Raw genomic sequence first — 26481 nt, forward strand, 5'->3', positions numbered from 1 at the left:
TGACTGTAAAGGTAACTGTACCCATATTATGATTGTTAGGGGTGACTGTATCCATATAATGATTATTAGGGGTGACTAAGGTAACTTTACCCATAGCATGACTGTAAAGGTAACTGTACCCATATTATGATTGTAAAGGTAACTGTACCCATATTATGATTGTTAGGGGTGACTGTAACCATATAATGATTGTTTGGGGTGACTGTAACCATATACTGATTATTTGGGGTGACTGTAACCATATAATGATTGTTTGGGGTGACACTGTACCCATAGCATGATTGTCAAGGTAACTGTACCCATGGCATGACTGTAAAGGTAAATGTAACCATAGCATGATTGTAAAGGTAAATGTACCCATAGCATGATTGTAAAGGTAAATGTACCCATAGCATGACTGTAAATGTAACTGTATCCATAGCATGATTGTCAAGGTAACTGTACCCATGGCATGACTGTAAAGGTAAATGTACCCATAGCATGACTGTAAATGTAACTGTATCCATAGCATGATTGTCAAGGTAACTGTACCCATATTATGATTGTAAAGATAACTGTACCCATATCATGACTGTAAAGGTAAATGTACCCATAGCATGACTGTAAAGGTAAATGTACCCATAGCATGATTGTAAAGGTAAATGTACCCATAGCATGACTGTAAATGTAACTGTATCCATAGCATGATTGTAAAGGTAACTGTCCCCATAACATGACTGTAAAGGTAACTGTACCCATATTATGATTGTTATGGGTAACTGTAACCATATAATGATTATTAGGGGTGACTTACCATATAATGATTGTTAGGGGTAACTGTAACCATATAATGATTGTTTGGGGTGACTGTAACCATATAATGATTGTTTGGGGTGGCTGTCACCATGTGATGATTATTAGGGGTGACTTACCATATAATGATTGTTTTGGGTGACTGTAACCATATAATGATTGTTTGGGGTGACTAACCATATAATGATTGTTTGGGGTGACTTACCATATAATGATTATTAGGGGTGACTTACCATATAATGATTGTTTGGGGTGACTTACCATATAATGATTGTTTGGGGTGACTTACCATATAATGATTGTTTGGGGTGACTTACCATATAATGATTGTTTGGGGTGACTTACCATATAATGATTGTTTGGGGTGACTTACCATATAATGATTGTTTGGGGTGACTTACCATATAATGATTGTTTGGGGTGACTTACCATATAATGATTGTTTGGGGTGACTTACCATATAATGATTGTTTGGGGTGACTTACCATATAATGATTGTTTGGGGTGACTTACCATATAATGATTGTTTGGGGTGACTTACCATATAATGATTGTTTGGGGTGACTTACCATATAATGATTGTTTGGGGTGACTTACCATATAATGATTGTTTGGGGTGACTTACCATATAATGATTGTTTGGGGTGGCTGTAACCATATAATGATTGTTTGGGGTGACTTACCATATAATGATTGTTTGGGGTGACTGTAAGCATATAATGATTGTTTTGGGTGACTTACCATATAAATATTGTAAAAGTTTATCTGATTTACCATCATTCTAAGAGTGAAGTTGAGGAGTATACTGGTATCAGCTTTAGATATGTATATTGAAGTTTGTCTACAGCACCCTTCATAACTTCTCACCCAATGTTTTTAATGACACTTTGCATACATGACTAGTACTAGTAAATAGCACTGTAACCTAGGACTATTACTAAAATGATCATCTGTTAAATTACAGATATAAATGTACATAGAAGTCACATAGGTTTTATATGTAACAAATCTCAGACCTTGTCACATTTTATACATCTATCAAAAGAAAGCTTTACTTTTGAAATTTAAAAGTCTAGGACTCGTTCACAATCCTGGAATATTTGATCTGACTGCAATATATATAAGGAATAGACCGTTTCATGTTATACCTGTTGGCCTTTAAAATGCACATTTTAGCTGATGTACCTCACAATATGAAATGGCCTAGAAATACGATGTCAGCATTTATGTTGAGATGTGCATAACAAAATTGTAGTGCTACAATTATAAGTGAACTAAACAAATATTTTAAAGCAACATCAATAAAGGTATAACGTCATGGCTTTATTCATACTGAACATTTCACACACAGGCTAATAATCAAGGTTTTGATCAAGATGAATAATATTCTTTGTTCACCATTGCATATTGGCACCGATATATGTGTTCTTCTTCTTATTACATGACTAGTGATGTGTTATCAAATAAAGATTGTTATTCAAATTGTGTGTTTCTTATGTTGGTGCAAGTGTATACAGACATCTACCAGGTCTCTGTGTCACCAACAGACAACCACTTACAGGTCTACCAGGTCTCTGTGTCACCAACAGACGACCACTTTGTGTCCATGTGTGTCTAAATGACCTTTATCGTGGGTGAAATGGTGCTATGTCCACGCACAAGTCTCGTACAGATGATGTTGAAGTAGGCTGAATGCCCATTCAGCTCAGTCAAAAAACATTTACTTATATAGAACACTGCATTGTCCGTTACAATGGTTCTATCCAATCATCTCTCGCCCAGTCAGGTAGTGGTGTCTCATACTCCCAATTTGGCCCCTGTAACCAAAAGTTAGATACAAAGATATTTTTGACAACCTTAAATATTTGCATAAAGTGCACACCTTTTTAAAGGAAAATTGATTATATCAAAAAGGAGTGTGCACAGTATATGGGAACAATTCACAATCAGTCCTCAGTCACAACCATTTATTGTACATTTTTCAGGGACTTTCGGGAATATTTTGAAAAATACTTGCAGCAATAAACTGATCAAATTTCCGTATTAATTCCTGGATGCAATATCTATTTTACCATATACAACAGGAAGTTGTAATTTACAGTGAGTTGAATAGCCTCTACAGTATGCCTCACTCTGAGGTCTCTTTAGTGTTATGAGGAATCAGTTGTTGTGAATTGATAAAAACAGTAAAGGGTAAATATGCCAACGAGTCACATGGCAAGTTAGTACTCTGGAAGGAAATTGCAGTTTTCAGATAAAATTATGCTGAAATATTCAATCTTTGCAAAAACAACAAGGGGAAAATTATGAAGTTTGCTGGTTTATGAGACTTAAACATGACAAGTCTCCCTCGTCAAGGGAAGGACAAGGCAGCTTTAAAGTTTGAGTGTCACACATTTAATTTTGTCAAATCTTTAATCTTTAACATCCGTTCAAATCAATATGTTTAAGTATTGAACAGCATTCAGATTCTAGGCCGTACTGAGTGCCAAATAAATTACATCAAATCACTTCAAGAATACATTTATATGGTGTATGACTTCCATCTATCAGCAATTCAATGCTTAGATAATATATAATCACCTTGTACTTGAGAGCATGTAGATACATGATCATGTCTGATGGTGTTGGGTCCTTGAATCTCTTCTTACAGAAAAAACACTTTGCATCAGGTATCCATTTCTGAGAGTCAAACTCTGGTCGTCCAGTTGTCCACATAGGCGTAGGTTGTTTTTGCTGCTCTAAAGTCACCGAGACTGTTGATGTATCATCACCAGAGATGCTGTCAGCAATTCTTGATCGTTTAGCTTCAGGTTCCTCGCCAGACAATGAAGTCCTATGAGGAACAGATGAGTCAGAAGCCTCCTTCTCACACAGATTTGAACCTGAAGCTTCCTTCTCACACAGATTTGAACCTGAAGCTTCCTTCTCACACAGATTTGAACCTGAAGCTTCCTCCTCACACAGATTTGAACCAGAAGCTTCTTTTTCATGCAGATTAGAATCAGATTTTTTTTTCACATACAGATTTGAATTGGAAAGCTCCTCTCTTTGATTAGAACTAGAAGCCTCCATTTGACTAGAAGGACGTTCTTGATTTTGAATCACCTTAGCAGCTTCTTCCTCTTCTAGACATTTTTGAAACAATGGGTTATCTCCATCAACCCATAAGCCAACGTTGTGGTTTTCTCTAAAAGATTTTACGATCTGTAATAGAAAATAAGCATTCTAACTGAAACACACATTTCATGATTTAGCAATTTGAATATAACAATGGGCATCTTTTGTTACAAACTTTAATTTCTTTATTTACAAACATAAACACTTACCTCTGTTATGGATTTTTCTATAACGCCACCTTTGGCGTTACTTGGACCAAAGCAGCTTTCATTATACAAGGGATCATTCTTTATAGGGAATCCTGTAAAGGGACAAACAGAATCTGTATCCCATCATTTTATCAGACACAGATGTTCATCTAGGAACAAACAGAATCTGTATCCCATCATTTTATCATACACAGATGTTCATTTAGGGACAAACAGAATCTGTGTCCCATCATTTTATCATACACAGATGTTCGTCTAGGGACAAACAGAATCTGTATCCCATCATTTCATCATACACAGATGTTCGTCTAGGGACAAACAGAATCTGTGTCCCATCATTTCATCATACACAGATGTTCGTCTAGGGACAAACAGAATCTGTGTCCCATCATTTTATCATACACAGATGTTCATCTAGGGACAAACAGAATCTGTATCACAACATTTGATATATATTTCTGTGAACTGAAAAAATGTGACGATGTCAAGAATATTAACAACAAATGGTCCCTCTCTGATTTACATGACTTCTTGAAATATTTTATGAATATTTATTCAGGATGATGAAGGTGTACTTCAGACTTCATAAATATATCTGAAAAGTTACATCCCAGACAAGATTATTATATGAAAACCAGAATGACCAATAGTACAAGTAATACATATAGGATCTTACACAAGTTTCCATTTCATATGAGATTTATGAAACAAGTCTAAAAACTTCATATGAAATAAAAACCATGAAGATCCTTTTTATCACATAATCAAGATTTGTGGCATTTATTCATGTTAAATGACAATTTTCATGCAACCTTGAAATGTAAAAAAACACCATTTTGACTCCAGTGCGTAATTCTGTGACGTCAGGTACTTGTCCTAGGCGTGATGTCACAATTGAAACAATTAAAACTTACAACCAATCACAGGGCTGATGGGTCACATTACATGGGTAAATGTGCAAAATATATGACATGGGTATTTTCACTGGATAACAAAGTACATTAGGTGATAAAATACGTTTCACTTCATTTCTCCCCTTATGTGACTGACATTTTACCTTTCACCCCTAATGTGACTGACATTTTACCCGTCAGCCCTTATGTGACTTTGATATTTTACCTTTCACCTCTAATGTAACTTTGACATTTGACATTTCACAACTAATGTAACTTTGATATTTTAACTTCCACCTCTAATGTAACTTTGATATTTTAACTTCCACCTCTAATGTAACTTTGACATTTGACATATCACACCTAATGTGACTTTGACATTTGACATTTCACACCTAATGTGACTTTGACATTTGACATTTCACACCTAATGTAACTTTGATATTTTACCTTTCACCCCTAATGTAACTTTGATATTTTACCTTTCACACCTAATGTAACTTTGACATTATACCTTTCACCCCTAATGTAACTTTTATATTTTACCTTTCGGCCCTAATGTGAATTGGACATTTTACCTTTCTCCCCTAATGTAACTTTGACATTTGACTTTCACCCCTAATGTGACTGACATTTTACCTTTCACCCCTAATGTGACTTTGATATTTTACCTTTCACCCCTAATGTGACTGACATTTACCTTTCACCCCTAATGTGACTGACATTTACCTTTCACCCCTAATGTGACTGACATTTACCTTTCACCCCTAATGTGACTGACATTTACCTTTCACCCCTAATGTGACTGACATTTTACCTTTCACCCCTAAAGTGAATTGGACATTTTACCTTTCTCCCCTTATGTGACTGACATTTTACCCGTCACCCCTTATGTGACTGACATTTTACCTTTCATCGCTAATGTGACTGACATTTTACCTTTCACCCCTAATGTGACTGACATTTTACCTTTCTCCCCTAATGTAACTTTGACATTTTACCTTTCACCCCTAATGTGACTTTGATATTTTACCTTTCACCCCTAATGTGACTGACATTTTACCCGTCACCCCTGATGTGACTGACATTTTACCTTTCACCCCTAAAGTGAATTGGACATTTTACCTTTCTCCCCTTATGTGATTGATATTTTACCTTTCACCGCTAATGTGAATTGGACATTTTACCTTTCTCCCCTTATGTGACTGACATTTTACCCATCACCCCTTATGTGACTGACATTTTACCTTTCACCGCTAATGTGACTGACATTTTACCTTTCACCCCTAATGTGACTGACATTTTACCTTTCACCCCTAATGTGACTGACATTTTACCCGTCAGCCCTTATGTGACTTTGATATTTTACCTTTCACCCCTAATGTAACTTTGATATTTTACTAATTGCACTAATTAGTATGCATAATGACAGACCCAGATAGAGGTCATAGTTCATGTAGTTGACTGTGAGTGTGGGCAATGGATACATACACATATGTAAACGACTAAGTAGAATGAATGACTATGAACTTAAGTATTGCAGACACAATTGTTTATAAACAAAGTTTAATAATACTTATTAAACCATAATAAAACCAATAAGTCCCCCACTTCGTTTGGGGGACTTAATAATAAGAAACGGAGTAAAACCAATAAGTCCCCCAGTTCGTTTGAGGGACTTAATTATATGACCCTTACCTTTCAGGTACTGACATTGGTGTGGTATTCTACTCATCATCTAGTCATGATATATTGTCTTTTATAAAAGTGTTCAGATTTCAGAAATAATTATAGCCTGGACAGGAATAAGAATGATTTGACCTTTTAAACCAATTTAAACCTGTAATGTGACCTTGACCTGACCTTGACCCTATGGCATAGGGCCATGAGACTGGTACATCACACAGCTACATTCATCTATGAAATTTCAAGGACAATCTTCAGGCAACCAGAAGTTATGGTTTTGACAAGAAGATAAGACCGAAAGATTGACTAACTGGTTCAATGGTGAAATTTTATCTGATGTCACTGATTCAGGATTAATAGCTAGGGATAAAATACTATGTGCTAGTAATACTTGTAAATGTTGTAAAGTGAAACCTGTGTCCTACCTAGGAACTGTAGGTGAAGTCTGATCTGATGGGTCCTGCCAGACTGTGGCAAACCTGAAATAAATATAACAGACAACATAATATATAAGTAGGCCTGACATGAGATAAACTATTCTGATCCCTCTACTTCAGAAGCGGAGAGTTTATAAATCTCAAATGATAACTTCATCTTATTTATCTCTTAACTTTAACAAGAGGCCCAAAGGCCTTAGTGGTCACCTGAGTTATATCATAGGTACTGGTAGCTTTATTTTATTGTTTAGATGTGATGTGGAAATCAGCATGTAAACTAAGTGAAATACAATACTTGTCATGTCATCAAAGGATAAGAATTTTAAAATATTTGTAAATGTTCCCTTTGGGGCCCCGCTCTAACCCCTGGGGATGGGGCAGGAATTCCAAGTTTACAATGTGATACCGTCATCCACCAAAGATGATTCTGACCTAGTAAAAATAATTTCCAACAGAAAATTGTCAAAATATACCCAAAAGTGTTGTTTCCCTATATAAACTATAGTAAACTTTACCCCCTCCCCAAGGGAGAACGGATAGCTCGGGGGTCCTGAAATTTACAATTTAAATAAAGCCCCTGATGATCTTTCCATCCATGCAGAGAAAATGACTGTAATACCTCTGAGTCTGGAGAAGAAGATTTTTGAAATATTGGCTAATTTTCCCTTTTGGGCCCCGCCCTGGCCCCTAGGGTTGGGGTAGGAATCCCAATTTTACAATTTGGTAGCCTCATCTACCAAGGATGATTCTGACCAAGTTTGAAAAAATTCCATCCACTGGTTCTTGAGAAGAAGTTGATAATGTTAAAAGTTTACGCACAAAGCACGACGGACGACGGACGACGACGGACGGAAAGTGATTGGAATAGGTCACTTGAGCAAAGCTCAGGTGACCTAAAAAGCATTTACATCACATAACTATATTAATTTGATCCCTAACATAAATAAAATGTAAACAAAAAATGTCCTGTGTGTTGTATAAGGAAAATTCAGATTATCTAGCCTGCAATAGAATTATAAGATCTATCACTACTCAAAACTTACACCTAATCAAACTGGATGTTCCATTGTAGCTGATGTATTCAAACATGGTCTTACTGCTCTTACCACCTGGTACAACACCATACAGGCTGTCTTTATTGGACAGAACATCTAATGGCTGGTTACACTCTACAACACCCCTGTAAAACACAGGTATACACGGTCATTAGTAACATCAGACATACATATAGACCTCACCACAGAAAACAGGTATTAATGGTCGGTGGTAACATCAGACATATATATAGCCTCACCACAGAAAACAGGTATTAATGGTCAGTGGTAACATCAGACATACATATAGACCTCACCAAAGAAAACGGGTATTATTGGTCGGTGGTAACATCAAACATACATATAGACCTCACCACAGAAAACTCAGGTATTATTGGTCGGTGGTAACATCAGACATACGTATAGACCTCACCACAGAAAACACAGGTATTCATGGTCGGTGGTAACATCAGACATACATATAGACTTCACCACAGAAAACAGGTATTAATGGTCGGTGGTAACATCAGACATCCATATAGACGTCAACACAGAAAACAGGTATTATTGGTCGGTGGTAACATCAGACATCCATATAGAAGTCACCACAGAAAACAGGGATTATTGGTCGGTGGTAACATCAGACATACGTATAGACCTCACCACAGAAAACACAGGTATAAATGGTCAGTGGTAACATCAGACATACATATATACCTCACCACAGAAAACACAGGTATTATTGGTCGGTGGTAACATCAGACATCCATATAGACGTCACCACAGAAAACAGGTATTATTGGTCGGTGGTAACATCAGACATACATATAGACCTCACCACAGAAAACACAGGTATAAATGGTCAGTGGTAACATCAGACATACATATAGACCTCACCACAGAAAACAGGTATAAATGGTCAGTGGTAACATCAGACATACATATAGACTTCACCACAGAAAACACAGGTATTATTGGTCGGTGGTAACATCAGACATACATATAGACCTCAATATCTGTATTATTAATAGTGATGGCTCAATGTAATACAGAACATGTCTTAAATTGTGAAAACCAACATGTATTATTATTGTTTCCTTTTGGATTTTAAGAATTCTTGTGACCAAAATCATATCTTATCCTACAATATCCCCCGCACAGTGAATCAAGCTTTCCAGATAAAAATATCTGATATCACTTTATACTACGATATGTTGCTCACACTACAATTGACCATCATATGGTCAATAGTCACATTACACTGTCCTGTATCAATCTGTTTAAACATGACTCTGTAACTTACTCTGGAAATCTCCCTTTAACTCTAGCTAGATATTCCTTCTGCACCCTCTTTTGGAGAATATCATCTTCCATCTCGCGAGTTTTTTCCGCAGACTTGGCCAGGATCAGGAGTCCTGAGGTAGGTCTGTCTAGACGGTAGATTGCTGAGGACACAAATGTCAACAAATCTTTCAACAATCAACAAAATTCACCAGTAATATGTTAATCCTCACTGTTTGATTCACATTAATATCTGATCACTGAATATCTATATTTGTGTAAACTTGCAAAAATCTACAATAAAATTATTTTGTACATAGTGAAAACATATTCAGACACATTCCAACATATTTTCTATCTGCTTTGTTACTTTTCTGAAATAAAATCTTCATCAACACAACATTTGACCACTGACAGATAATAATGAACTGATGTAATTAGCAGTATCATATTACAGCTTGCTTTTTCGCATAATAGCACTGAATAACCAAAACTGTTAAAATCATTGAAAAAATCAACTAATAATTTGATTATTGATTTTTCAAGAGCAATCAAGTTGCTGTAAATATATTTATACTAGAATACCAAGTTTTTTGTGTATCAAGTATCAATCACAATTATCAAGCTATAGCTACAAATATCATAAGTATTGGCCAGAGACATACAGTACAACTATAGTTATACATAGCAGTGGTAGCTACAGACACACAGTACAACTATAGTTATACATAGCAGTGGTAGCTACAGACACACAGTACAACTATAGTTATACATAGCAGTGGTAGCTACAGACATACAGTACAACTATAGTTATACATAGCAGTGGTAGCTACAGACATACAGTACAACTATAGTTATACATAGCAGTGGTAGCTACAGACATACAGTACAACTATAGTTATACATAGCAGTGGTAGCTACAGACATACAGTACAACTATAGTTATACATAGCAGTGGTAGCTACAGACATACAGTACAACTATAGTTATACATAGCAGTGGTAGCTACAGACATACAGTACAACTATAGTTATACATAGCAGTGGTAGCTACAGACATACAGTACAACTATAGTTATACATAGCAGTGGTAGCTACAGACATACAGTACAACTATAGTTATACATAGCAGTGGTAGCTACAGACATACAGTACAACTATAGTTATACATAGCAGTGGTAGCTACAGACATACAGTACAACTATAGTTATACATAGCAGTGGTAGCTACAGACATACAGTACAACTATAGTTATACATAGCAGTGGTAGCTACAGACATACAGTACAACTATAGTTATACATAGCAGTGGTAGCTACAGACATACAGTACAACTATAGTTATACATAGCAGTGGTAGCTACAGACATACAGTACAACTATAGTTATACATAGCAGTGGTAGCTACAGACATACAGTACAACTATAGTTATACATAGCAGTGGTAGCTACAGACATACAGTACAACTATAGTTATACATAGCAGTGGTAGCTACAGACATACAGTACAACTATAGTTATACATAGCAGTGGTAGCTACAGACATACAGTACAACTATAGTTATACATAGCAGTGGTAGCTACAGACATACAGTACAACTATAGTTATACATAGCAGTGGTAGCTACAGACATACAGTACAACTATAGTTATACATAGCAGTGGTAGCTACAGACATACAGTACAACTATAGTTATACATAGCAGTGGTAGCTACAGACATACAGTACAACTATAGTTATACATAGCAGTGGTAGCTACAGACATACAGTACAACTATAGTTATACATAGCAGTGGTAGCTACAGACATACAGTACAACTATAGTTATACATAGCAGTGGTAGCTACAGACATACAGTACAACTATAGTTATACATAGCAGTGGTAGCTACAGACATACAGTACAACTATAGTTATACATAGCAGTGGTAGCTACAGACATACAGTACAACTATAGTTATACATAGCAGTGGTAGCTACAGACATACAGTACAACTATAGTTATACATAGCAGTGGTAGCTACAGACATACAGTACAACTATAGTTATACATAGCAGTGGTAGCTACAGACATACAGTACAACTATAGTTATACATAGCAGTGGTAGCTACAGACATACAGTACAACTATAGTTATACATAGCAGTGGTAGCTACAGACATACAGTACAACTATAGTTATACATAGCAGTGGTAGCTACAGACATACAGTACAACTATAGTTATACATAGCAGTGGTAGCTACAGACATACAGTACAACTATAGTTATACATAGCAGTGGTAGCTACAGACATACAGTACAACTATAGTTATACATAGCAGTGGTAGCTACAGACATACAGTACAACTATAGTTATACATAGCAGTGGTAGCTACAGACATACAGTACAACTATAGTTATACATAGCAGTGGTAGCTACAGACATACAGTACAACTATAGTTATACATAGCAGTGGTAGCTACAGACATACAGTACAACTATAGTTATACATAGCAGTGGTAGCTACAGACATACAGTACAACTATAGTTATACATAGCAGTGGTAGCTACAGACATACAGTACAACTATAGTTATACATAGCAGTGGTAGCTACAGACATACAGTACAACTATAGTTATACATAGCAGTGGTAGCTACAGACATACAGTACAACTATAGTTATACATAGCAGTGGTAGCTACAGACATACAGTACAACTATAGTTATACATAGCAGTGGTAGCTACAGACATACAGTACAACTATAGTTATACATAGCAGTGGTAGCTACAGACATACAGTACAACTATAGTTATACATAGCAGTGGTAGCTACAGACATACAGTACAACTATAGTTATACATAGCAGTGGTAGCTACAGACATACAGTACAACTATAGTTATACATAGCAGTGGTAGCTACAGACATACAGTACAACTATAGTTATACATAGCAGTGGTAGCTACAGACATACAGTACAACTATAGTTATACATAGCAGTGGTAGCTACAGACATACAGTACAACTATAGTTATACATAGCAGTGGTAGCTACAGACATACAGTACAACTATAGTTATACATAGCAGTGGTAGCTACAGACATACAGTACAACTATAGTTATACATAGCAGTGGTAGCTACAGACATACAGTACAACTATAGTTATACATAGCAGTGGTAGCTACAGACATACAGTACAACTATAGTTATACATAGCAGTGGTAGCTACAGACATACAGTACAACTATAGTTATACATAGCAGTGGTAGCTACAGACATACAGTACAACTATAGTTATACATAGCAGTGGTAGCTACAGACATACAGTACAACTATAGTTATACATAGCAGTGGTAGCTACAGACATACAGTACAACTATAGTTATACATAGCAGTGGTAGCTACAGACATACAGTACAACTATAGTTATACATAGCAGTGGTAGCTACAGACATACAGTACAACTATAGTTATACATAGCAGTGGTAGCTACAGACATACAGTACAACTATAGTTATACATAGCAGTGGTAGCTACAGACATACAGTACAACTATAGTTATACATAGCAGTGGTAGCTACAGACATACAGTACAACTATAGTTATACATAGCAGTGGTAGCTACAGACATACAGTACAACTATAGTTATACATAGCAGTGGTAGCTACAGACATACAGTACAACTATAGTTATACATAGCAGTGGTAGCTACAGACATACAGTACAACTATAGTTATACATAGCAGTGGTAGCTACAGACATACAGTACAACTATAGTTATACATAGCAGTGGTAGCTACAGACATACAGTACAACTATAGTTATACATAGCAGTGGTAGCTACAGACATACAGTACAACTATAGTTATACATAGCAGTGGTAGCTACAGACATACAGTACAACTATAGTTATACATAGCAGTGGTAGCTACAGACATACAGTACAACTATAGTTATACATAGCAGTGGTAGCTACAGACATACAGTACAACTATAGTTATACATAGCAGTGGTAGCTACAGACATACAGTACAACTATAGTTATACATAGCAGTGGTAGCTACAGACATACAGTACAACTATAGTTATACATAGCAGTGGTAGCTACAGACATACAGTACAACTATAGTTATACATAGCAGTGGTAGCTACAGACATACAGTACAACTATAGTTATACATAGCAGTGGTAGCTACAGACATACAGTACAACTATAGTTATACATAGCAGTGGTAGCTACAGACATACAGTACAACTATAGTTATACATAGCAGTGGTAGCTACAGACATACAGTACAACTATAGTTATACATAGCAGTGGTAGCTACAGACATACAGTACAACTATAGTTATACATAGCAGTGGTAGCTACAGACATACAGTACAACTATAGTTATACATAGCAGTGGTAGCTACAGACACACAGTACAACTATAGTTATACATAGCAGTGGTAGTCACAGACATACAGTACAACTATATAGTTATGTCCAGCAGTGTTGGACACAGACATACAGTACAACTATAGTTATGTGCAGCAGTGGTATCCACAGACATACAGTACAACTAAAGCTATGTTGAGCAGTTGCGATCACAGACATGTTGTACAACTTAATTATTCCGTCTGAAATTTTTAATAAGGAAATGGTGAAATATCACTTATGGAATGTCCCAATTTAATGCGAACCTGTTGTATTTCTATGATTTTACTGCCCAAAAGCTTGTTTACTTAAATTTCTTTAATAATTGGAACTGACATTTGAGATGCTGTTCAGAACATTGTACAGAATGTTGATACTTGATTACTGTAGAACTTACAGCGCAGGTTAGTGTAGCCGAGATCTTTGCCGATGATGAATGGGATGGAGTTGAAGCGGTATCTGCCACAGGGGTGGGAAGGGATGGAAGAAGGCTTGTTGATTACGATTACGTCCTTATCGTCTACCAAAACCTCCAGCGGTGTCCCAATCACAGGATTCTCATGTCTGCCGAAATATTAGAGATGGGGATATGGCAAAACTGTGACAAACATCAGCTAACATAGAAGTTCAAATGATTAAGAGAACCACAACAAAATGTTTAAAATTCAACTTTCATAAACTCTGAAAATGTAGAACTGATAGTTTTCATCATCTGAACATTTTTAACCTCATTGTTGTTCAAATTAAGTTTCATTTTGATTTGTATTCAGGCCTTTGGATAAGAAACCTGGAACAATTTTCAATAGGCTTATTATCCTGTAGCTACATGTATTAGCAACTGTTGCAGTATATGACGTAGTGGAGGGTCACCTGTGTACTCTGTGTGCTAAGTGATCACCATCCTTCAACATCTTATCTGTGGTGACTGCTTCCCCATTTAGTGTTACGTCTCCGTCTTTCAGTATGTCTTCCTAAACATAACAGTAAATTGAATTTCTGTATTAGTACACTAAATTGATCAGGGCCAGATTTGGTTACATGTACAATATATTGACAAAATATTATTATCTTCAGAAGGAGTTGCTCCATGTTCCTCTTTATAATGTTCTATTGTAATGCCATAATGGTCTCTGCCAAAAGCAGCATTTTTGACTAGCACTCCATTTCTAGTAAAAAACAAGAGGCTCAATAGATCTGCATCGCTGACCTGGTATCAATCTCTCACTTGTAACCTTAAAACTGATATTGCAAGTTAAAAAGCTTTCAATTGAGATTTAAAAAAAAAAAAATCTAGTTTTTTTCCTGGTTTTGAGATCTTACCCAATGACTATCTTTTCCGGCTATTGTTTCTAAAGAAGTGCCGACATTTTAGTTTGCCCATGCCTAGTAAGCAGTATGGGTCTCGCTGGGAATAAAAAGTGCATTACCTGTCGAACCGGTTACCATTCTATAACTGATCATGACCGTCTTGCAATCTGGGGGTCAAGATCATCTACATGAACAAATTGATAGTTCATCATCTAAGCATGCTACTGGCAAAATATCACCACCCTATGCTTTTTGGTTATTCAAAAGAAGTTGTTTGAAAGTTTTCAACACATACATTTGACCCCTATGACCTTGAATTTGAATATTGGTGAAGGTCAATCATAGGAGCAGACTTCAAAATTTCCTATCTGAGCATGTTACTGGCCGAATATCATCAGCCAGCTGGGGCCTTTCGGTTATTGAGAAGAAGTTGTTTAAATGTTTTAAACATATGCCGAGGTCATTCATTGGTGGATTGGCCGAGTGGTTAACACGCCGGCCTTCCATGCAGGCGGCCGGGGTTCAATCCTCGAAGTATATAGTAAATTTTACCCTCTCCACAAAGGAGAGCAGATGACCTGCAGGGAGATAACGAAATTTACAATTTAGATAATGCATCTAAGGACCGTTCTATCAATGAAGAGTGTTTGTTTGTAAAACATCTGAGTCTGATGAAGAAGATATTTTTTAACTTTTAACCATTTTCCACTCCTCCAGACCTTGGGATGGTACAGGATCTCATGTTCTCATACCATCTCATTGCCATCTGGCATCATAATCATTCCAACGAAGTTTGAATAATTTCCTGCTGAAAATTGACAAAATATACCCAAAAGTTTTATTTCCCTATATAAACAATAGTAAATGTTACCCCCTCCCAAAGGCTGAATGGATTGACCTGGCCCCTGGGGTTTGGGTAGGAATCCCAATTTTACACTTTCGTAGCCTCATCTTCCAAGGATGATTCTGACCAAGTTTGAAAAAATTCCATCAGCTGGTTCTTGAGAAGAAGTTGAAAATGTAAAGATTTTACTCATGACTCACTACATACCAAATATATACATCACTACATAACATGTACAATACATCACTACATACCATGTACAATACATCAGTACATACCATTTACAATACATCACTACATACCATGTACAATACATCACTACATACCATGTACAATTCATCACTACATACCATGTACAATATTTCACTACATACCATGTACAATACTTCACTACATACCATGTACAATACATCACTACATACCATGTACAATACATCACTACATACCATTTACAATACTTCACTACATATATATATACCATGTACAATACATCACTACATACTATGTACAATACATCACTACATACCATTTACAATACATCACTCCATACCATTTACAATACATCACTCCATACCATGTACAATACATCACGACATACCATTTACAATATTTCACTACATATATATATACCATGGACCATACATCACTACATACCATGTAAAATGCATCACTACATACCATTTACAATACTTCCCTACATATATATATGCCATGTACAATACATCACTACAGACTATGTACAATACATCACTACATGGTATGTAGTGATGTAGTGTACATGGTATATATATATGTAGTGAAGTATTGTACATGGTATATATACATGGAATGTAGTGATGTATTGTACATGGCATATATATATGTAGGGAAGTATTGTAAATGGTATGTACAATACATCACTACATATATATGTAGTGATGTATTGTACATATATATATACAATACATCACTACATACCATTTACAATACATCAATACATACTATGTACAATACATCACTACATCCCATTTACAATACATCACTACATGGTATGTAGTGATGTACTGTACATGGGATGGAGTGATGTATTATAAATGGTATATAGTGATGTATTGTTATTGATGTATTGTACATGGTATATATATGTAGTGAAGTATTGTACAGTACATCACTACATACCATGTACAATACATCACTATATACCATTTATAATACATCACTCCATACCATGTACAGTACATCACTACATACCATGTACAATACTTCACTACATACCATTTACAATACATCACTACATACCATGTACAATACATCACTACATACCATGTACAATACATCACTACATACCATGTACAATACATCACTACATACCATGTACAATACATCACTACATACCATGTACAATACTTCACTACATACTATAAACAATACATCACTACATACCATGTACAATACATCACTACATACCATTTACAATACTTCACTACATACTATAAACAATACATCAATACATACCATGTACAATACATCACTACATACCATTTACAATACATCACTACATACCATGTACAATACCTCACTACATACCATGTACAATACATCACTACATCCCATGTACAATACATCACTACATATATATATACCATGTACAATACTTCACTACATACCATGTTCAATACATCACTATATACCATGTACGATACATCACTACATACCATGTACAATACATCACTACATCCCATGTACAATACATCACTACATATATATATACCATGTACAATACATCACTACATACCATGTACAATACTTCACTGCATACCATGTACAATACTTCACAACATACCATGTACAATACTTCACTACATACCATGTACAATACATCACTATATACCATGTACGATACATCACTACATACCATGTACAATACATCACTACATATATATATCATTTACAGTACATCACTACATACCATTTACAATACATCACTACATACCATTTACAATACATCACTACATACCATTTACAATACATCACTACATACCACATGTACAATACTTCACTACAATACATCACTATATACCATGTACAATACATCACGACATACCATTTACAATATTTCACTACATATATATATACCACGTACAATACTTCACTACATACAATGTACAATACATCACTATATACCATTTACAATACATCACTACATACCACATGTACAATACTTCACTACAATACATCACTATATACCATTTACAATACATCACTACATACCATGTACAATACATCACTACATATATATATACCATGTACAATACATCAATACATACCATGTACAATACTTCACTACATACCATGTATAATACATCACTACATACCATGTACAATACATCACTACATATATATATACCATGTACAATACATCATTACATACCATTTACCATACATCACTACATACCATGTACAAAACATCACTACACACCATGTACAATACATCACTACATTCTATGTACAATACATCACTACATTCTATGCACAATACATCACTACATACCATTTGCCATACATCACTACATACCATGTAGTGATGTATTGTACATACCATGTACAATACATCACTACATACCATGTACAATACATCACTAAATATATATATACCATGTACAATACATCACTACATACCATTTACCATACATCACTACATACCATGTACAAAACATCACTACATACCATGTACAATACATCACTACATACCATGTACAATACATCAATATATGGTATATATTGATGTATTGTACATGGTATGTAGTGAAGTATCGTACATAGTATGTAGTGATGTATTGTACATGGTATATAGTGATGTATTGTACATGGTATGTAGTGAAGTATCGTACATAGTATGTAGTGATGTATTGTACATGGTATATATATATGTAGTGATGTATTGTACATGGCATGTAGTGAAGTATTGTACATGGTATGTAGTGAAGTATTGTTCATGGTATGTAGTGATGTATTGTACATGGATTGTAGTGATGTATTGTAGATGATATGTAGTGATGTATTGTACATGGTATGTACAAAACATCACTACATACCATGTACAATACATCAATACATACCATGTACAATACATCACTACATACCATGTACAATACTTCACTACATACCATGTACAATACATCACTACATATATATATATATACCATGTACAATACATAACTACATACCATTTACAATTCATCACTACATACCATGTAAAATACATCACTACATACCATGTACAATACATCACTACATACCATGTACAATACATCAATATATACCATATATACCATGTACAATACATCAATACATACTATGTACAATACATCATTACATACCATGGTTTTATTTTTGTCCTCAGTGTTCACCTGAAATTCTTTTAGAATTTGAATCACAGACTTGCCTAACCACCGTCTTTTGACATATGACTCAAACTTGAAGTAGTAGGGGTACACTTTTCTTAAACCTGTATCAACAAAAAGTTTAAACAATATTCATTCAAACATATCTTTTTGAAAAAATAATCAAAGGGATCAGTCATATTGACAACTTATACAAGGCCGTCTCCCGATCGGGACAATACAATATACAATTATTATTGATATTACGTTAAGAATAGCTATACATACAAATACATTCATTCTAATTGACATGACAAACGACAAAGAGAAAAGAAAAAGGTTGAAGAAGTGGAGGAGGGATAGGATGGGACATATTCTAGGTGTTATACTTGTCCACTCATTGTAAATTGGTTTAAAACCTTATTGTTGATTTATGAATGATTGTATAGCATGTGTAATATTGGTATTTGTTTGTATAGCATGTGTAATATTGGTATTTGTTTTTATCATATGTTAACTAATAATAACACCCTTTTTGTATGTGTAATAAGTCTAAAATTTCCACGAGTTGATATCAGCCCGGGTGGTATCACACCCCTTGGAGTGATATCACACCCCCTTGAAAGTGATATCACGCCCCCTAGAAAAGTGATATCACACCCCCTCCTAAATTTCCGGATTTTGCCGTTTCCGCTTATTGTTGTCTGCTTTTAATGTAAACAAACGAATTGTTGGCATGGAATAAATGCCGTTTCATGGAAAATAATTTAAAGATTGATTTACAAAGCCCCACCCAAATTTCCGGATGGCGCCGCTTCCGTATTTGGATTTGCTTATTAGTGATACACCTGTCGTCTGCGTAAACAAAAACAACGATGGCAACTATAGCTAGTACTGGCGAGGAGATTTTAGAGGAATTGGCAGGAAGGATTGTTGAACTAGATGAATTAATCCTGGAAAAGGAGACAAAACGTGTTATGGATGCAGGGGGTGATTTAATAATGCTTTCATGGAACAAGGAGGAACAAGGATACATTTCCTCATCTTTCATGAGGAACAAGAATACTGCGAGAAAAACGCAATCTGACATCAAAATTTTCACGGATTATCTGATGTCTCAAAATGAGTGGACAATTTCATCGATAAATCTAGCACCGGCAAAACGGGAGATAAATCTGTCAGGTGTGGGAGAATAATAGAATCTATCGCTACTGGTTGTGTAAGATAGAGAAAGTTGGCGGATTACATGACCAGGATCTTCATGAACGTCAGAAAAAACGATAAATATGAGTACGAACCATAAAGGCCGAGGTGTTTACAATCCAGCCTTACTGTAACCGTTACCTACAGGAGAAATACTACAACGTCAATATTTTGACCGATATTAAATTCAAACATTCTCGTGATGTGCTAAGTGCCAAAATGAAGAATTTGAAGACTCAAGGCAAAGGAAACTGCCCAAATGCTGCTTATATACTAAATAAGGAAGAAGTGTCAATTCTGTATGAAAAAGGGGCGCTTGGTTTAGGTAGGTACAGTATTCAAATGAATAATAAATAGTTCTATAAGCTTGGTAGCTGTTGGTTCTAATTAGTATTACTGTAATCATTAAGTGAGGAATGCCCAATGGATACTGAAAATTGTATTGTGTTGATGATCGTTTCAGACAGTGATTAAATTGAATTCCAACCAGATCCATTGTGTTATATTGTTAAAAACTATTAATAACCATGTTATTTTGTAGGAATTTAGGAATTTCTAAATGTTGACTTTTTATGATAGTTGTTACTGTTTTGTTTATATACATCATTGTTTTTGTTATCATTTTTATGAATATCAGTATTAATAAAATAAAGAAATGACTTGTTTATGTATGTTTTGTTTATTTTAAAGGAAAACAACATATGATAAAAAGTTTATGATATGACCATTTTGATATCACACCCCATATCAGCCCTCGAGTCCTGATATCAGCCCTCTGGCCTTCGGCCCTCTGGCTGATATCAGGACTCTCAAGCTGATACGGGGTGTGATATCAAAATGGTCATATGATAATCTCTAATTATCGACCCGAGAAAAGATATATTGACCGAGGATGCAGTCCGAGGTCAATATATCTTTTCTCGGGTCGATAAATACAGGTATCGACCTCAGCCAAAGGCTATAATTGATTTATTATTTTACAAAACAGTTATGTTAGCAATCTGGAAAAAATCCAACGAACAAGCTTCGGAAGTGGGACAGTGCATCGTTTGGAGACACGTCATAATTTTATTTTTAGAAACTCCCAGTCCTTCAACAAAAATCACGCGCTCCAAGTCAATATCGGTTTTTATCGGTGGACACGTTATGCTCTCCTGGCCAATCTCTTGTCGGGAATAATATGAAAAAATAATATTTGTTTGTATAGCATGTGTAATGTTGTTATTTGTTTATATAGCATGTGTAATATTGATATTTCTTTGTATAGCATGTGTAATATTATTCAATTATAGCCTTTGGCTGAGGTCGATACCTGTATTTATCGACCAGAGAAAAGATATATTGACCGAGGACACAAATTGACCGAGGACACAGTCCGAGGTCAATATATCTTTTCTCGGGTCGATAAATACAGGTATCGACCTCAGCCAAAGGCTACAATTGATTTATTATTTTACAAAACAGTTATGTTAGCAATCTGGAAAAAATCCAACGAAAAAGCTTCGGCAGTGGGACGGTGCATCGTTTGGAGACACGTCATAATTTTATTTTTAGAAACATCCAGTCCTTCAACAAAAATCATGCGCTCCAAGTCAATATCGGTTTTGACTAATCTCTTGTCAGGAATAATATGAAAAAATAATATTTGTTTGTATAGCATGTGTAATATAGATATTTGTTTGTATAGCATGTGTAATATTGATATTTGTTTGTATAGCATGTGTAATATTGATATTTGTTTGTATAGCATGTGTAATAATGATATTTGTTTGTATAGCATGTGTAATATTGGTATTTGTTTGTATAGTTTGTACATAACGTTAAATATACCGGGTACATCATCATTTAAATTCCTTCCAAATAATAACATATATTCCATGTAGGTATTTGTTTTCCTCTGCCTGCCAATCTGATGCAAGTAATGAATAATGGTATTAACTCCATTCCACCACTAATACTGATATTTTGATGCAGATCATCTTTTACAAAACACTGATGACTTCCCGATCAAAAAAGGCTTGATAAGAGTACTAGCTTCATAAGTGTACAAAACTTCCTGTATACATCTTGAATACAAACGGCTTCAATAGAGTATTAGGTTGATAAGTGTACAACTTAAATTTCAATTTGTTATTTTTAATAGTTTTGAGATCATGCTTCAGAAACCTCAAATTTCATATTTTGCCTTTTTCCATGGCAACAGAAAAAGGAAAAATAAATATCCAAAATGAGAACTCCTCCTGTAGCAAAATGCACCAAGAGAGTGCTAGCTTTTATAAAGTGTACAATTTAGTTTCAAGCAGTTCTTGAACAATTTTGTTGCCATGCTCTGGAAACCGTGAAATTTGTAATTTGGCCTAACTAGAGTGATAGGATGATAAGTGGACAAAGTTTCAGGTACATGTAGTTGTCTTGAAAGGTTTTGACATTTTACTCCGGAAACATCAAAATTTGTAGTTTTGCTTATCTAGCTGTTTCCATGGTAACCATTTTTTTTAAATGTGAGAACTCCTCCATAGCAAAAGGCACTACCAGAATGCTAGCTTGATAGTTATACAAAGTTTCAGGTAGTTATCTTGAACGGTTCGGAGTCATACAAACAACTGAAATCTGTAATTTGGCCTATCTGTTTCATGGTAACAGAAAATTATTTAAATGGGGAACCTCTCCATAGCAAAAGGCACTACTAGAGAACTAGCTTGATAAATGTTCACAGTTTTGAGTAGTTATCTTGAACAGTTTCAAAGCTCTGGTCTGGAAAAAACCCACGCATAGATGCACACACGGAGCCCAATTTAATATCCCCCGCAAACGTGTTTCGCAGGGGATAATAAGAGATTTAGTTAATGAGGTATTATGAAATATACTGAAATTAACCGCCTCCTTTGTGTTGGATACACAACCTGAAATCCTATTGAAACCCATAGGTCTGTTCTCCCACCACTTAAGCAAAAGTTTGGTAAAACATGGACATTGCAAATGCAACACTAAACATAGTACAATTTCTAGACATAACGCAAGCAGAAAAAGTATTGTTATAATGTGGGTATATCAGATTATCGCAAAGATTCAGGGCAAGCATGGACACCAGATCTTATGTTCTTGAGGTGGTGTCACTTTCTGATGTCAAGTTTGTATTTGCCAGCCAGTCAAATAAAGTTTCAATGTATTTTCATTTCTGGCATCATTATAAAAAACGCTGTCATCTGATTGTGACGTCATCAGTAGTACAGGTGAAATATACAGTATATATGAATAATCAATTATTAATTTAAACCCAGGCCTTTGTAAATACTTCTGGTAAATACTTCTGTTTACAGGGAATTTTTCTCTGTATGTTGGGGAAATTGTCATTTATGCGTGTACCTAATAATTTATGAAACTTTCCTATTTATCACCAGATCAATCAGAACTACTTACCTTCTCTCACTCTCCAACCCTCTATACTTACCTTCTCTCACTCTCCAACCCCTTCTACTTACCTTCTCTCACTCTCCAACCCCTTCTTCTTACCTTCTCTCCCTATCCAACCCCTTCTACTTACCTTATCTCACTCGCCAACCCTCTCTACTTACCTTCTCTCACTCTCCAACCCTCTCAACTTACCTTTTCTCACTCTCCAACCCTCTCTACTTACCTTCTCTCACTCTCCAACCCCTTGCTTCTTACCTGTTCTCACTCTCCAACCCTCTCTACTTACCTTCTCTCACTCTCCAACCCTCTCTACTTACCTTCTCTCACTATCCAACCCCTTCTACTTACCTTCTCTCACTCTACAACCCCCTCTTCTTACCTTCTCTCACTCTTCAACCCCCTCTACTTACCTTCTCTCACTCTCCAACCCTCTCTACTTACCTTCTCTCACTATCCAACTCCTTCTACTTACCTTCCCACACTCTACAACCCCCTCTTCTTACCTTCTCTCACTCTCCAACCCCCTCTACTTACCTTCTCTCACACTCCAACCCCCTCTACTTACCTTCTCTCACTCTCCAACCCCTTCTACTTACCTTCTCTCACTCTCCAACCCCCTCCCCATCCCCAATCTCATAGTAGGCAGTGTTTAAGTGGGGTTTTTTTTGCAATGTAAACCAGTATGTAATTTAGTTATGTCTGGTTCTTGAAAAAAAACATATATAATTAGAAGAAAATTGCCAAGATCTCACTGAATTCATGAATATATACTTATCAAATCATTTGTGCTCATACCATTTTCATAATAATAGTCCGTTAATCCAAAGTAGTCTGTGGAAAATCCAGGATCTCTATTCCTTGTCAGGCTTTGCTTTCTTAATTCTTTCCTTTTTGCCTTCATGATTTCCTTTCTTTGCATCTGGAAGTAAACATCATTATAATATACAGTACTGGTATTTTAAGGAACTTGTCACAACTTTGCCAGGTGCTTTGTAAGAGTTGTTGCTCCTGTTCTGTCTGCCTGCAGTTTCTGATCAATGGTCTTGTAAAACCAGTGTAGCAGGTTTAAAGCTCTTCATTATTGGAGGTCATTTTGTTGCACAATATTAAATGGAAGATTTGAACAAGAGGACCAGAGGGCCTGTATCGCTCACCTGAATATGTTTAAAATAATTGGTATGAAGTAAAGATATAGTACTCTATGGTAGGTACTGTAAGTACATATGAAATTTCAGAAAGATCCATCCAGTACTTGAGATATAGCGAGAACAAACTTCAAACAGAGCCCCCTTGGCCCAATAATTAGGATAAAATCCCTTAATCCTGATGGTCGAAGAAGGATTCTAAAGGTTTCACCTCTATTTCTCCAATTGGGCCCCGCCCTTCTGTCCCCTGGGAGACCACACCCACTGCTTATACAAAACTGAGTCCCCTTGGCCCAAGGATGCTCCAGACTAAATTAGGATAAAATCACTTTAACCCTAGGGTAGAAGAAGGATTTAAAAGGTTTTACCTCTATTTCCCCTATTGGGCCCCACCTCTCTGCCTCCATGGGGGTCAGACACACCGATATACAAAATTAGTTCCCCTTCACCCAAGGGTGCTTCATACCAAATTTGGACAAAATCCTGTCGTTCCTACAGAAGTATAAGGATTTTGAAGAATTTGCTATGTTTCCCTTATTGGGCCCCTCCCTTCTGCCCCCAGGTGGTCACACTCGCTGATTATACGAAATTGAGTCCCTTTTGCCCAAGGATGCTCCAGACTAAATTAGGATATCCCTTAATCCCTATGGTAGAGTTAGGATTATAAAGGTTTTTAGCTCTATTTCCCCTATTGGGCCCCGTCCTCAGGACCCAGCGAGGCCAGACCCACTATTTATACAAAATTGGTTCCCCTTTACCCAAGGATGCTGCACACCAAATATGGACCAAATCTTTTCATACCTACAGAAGAAGAAGGATTTTAAAGAATAATTAGATATGTTTCCCCTATTGGGCCCCGCCCCTCAGGCCCCTGGGGTGCCAGACCCATCGTTTATACAAAATCGGTTCCCCTTCACCCAAGGATGCTTCAAAGTGACCTTGACCTTTGACCTTCGGACCTGAAAAGCAATCCCAAGCAAGCACTTTTGGTAAGGAAGCACTGCATGAAGTTTAAGTTTGATCGGCCCAAGGAAACTCAAGTTATCGCACGAAAACAGATTTTCTATTTAGAGTAACAGTGACCTTTGACCTTTGGATCTGAAAAGCAATCCCAAGCAGGCACTTTTGCTAAGGAAGCACTGCATGAAGTTTGAGTTTGATCGGCCCAAGGAAACTCAAGTTATCTTACGAAAAACTTTGTGCGGACACCGCCGACACTGACATAGCAATACCTATGTGTCACCAGCTTTTCGCAGGTGACACAATAAAAAAGGCAGACAAAGGTAGTATGATTGTAGTTATGGATACTCAGTATTATAGTGATTTTAAGTCTATTGTAATAAAGGAGGCAG

At 36.0% G+C, this 26481-nt stretch overlaps 1 protein-coding gene across 2 annotated transcripts; it reads right to left on the reverse strand.

Annotated features, from left to right (window-relative positions):
* Positions 1 to 2094: 2094 nt before the first annotated feature.
* Positions 2095 to 24923, reverse strand: LOC110462104 (RNA pseudouridylate synthase domain-containing protein 2-like). Of its 2 annotated transcripts, XM_021515938.1 has the most exons (11): positions 24780 to 24923; positions 19365 to 19492; positions 14724 to 14824; positions 14251 to 14417; positions 9475 to 9616; positions 8181 to 8317; positions 7126 to 7179; positions 4122 to 4213; positions 3738 to 3999; positions 3376 to 3707; positions 2095 to 2609 (listed from the first exon to the last, which is right to left on the reverse strand). In XM_021515938.1, the coding sequence occupies exons 1-11, from the start codon at positions 24901 to 24903 to the stop codon at positions 2541 to 2543; spliced, it is 1608 nt and encodes a 535-aa protein (XP_021371613.1). In that variant the 5' UTR covers positions 24904 to 24923; the 3' UTR covers positions 2095 to 2540. The 2 variants fall into 2 exon arrangements, with proteins under 2 accessions (XP_021371613.1, XP_021371612.1); XM_021515937.1 differs by having other exon boundaries at positions 3376 to 3999.
* Positions 24924 to 26481: the final 1558 nt, after the last annotated feature.

This window comes from Mizuhopecten yessoensis, unplaced genomic scaffold (assembly GCF_002113885.1).
Source record: "Mizuhopecten yessoensis strain PY_sf001 unplaced genomic scaffold, ASM211388v2 scaffold10747, whole genome shotgun sequence".
Classification (NCBI taxonomy): Eukaryota; Metazoa; Mollusca; class Bivalvia; order Pectinida; family Pectinidae; genus Mizuhopecten; species Mizuhopecten yessoensis.

What these genes read in the sequence shown, in the direction of transcription:
- LOC110462104 (XM_021515937.1), bottom strand. Translation starts at nt 24,903, where the DNA reads ATGCAAAGAAAGGAAATCATGAAGGCAAAAAGGAAAGAATTAAGAAAG. An exon ending in TTAGCACACAGAGTACACAG is followed by an intron (nt 14,418 to 14,723) that starts GTGACCCTCCAC and finishes ATATTTCGGCAG; the next exon opens with ACATGAGAATCCTGTGATTG. An exon ending in TACATGCTCTCAAGTACAAG is followed by an intron (nt 2,610 to 3,375) that starts GTGATTATATAT and finishes TTTTGGTTACAG; the next exon opens with GGGCCAAATTGGGAGTATGA.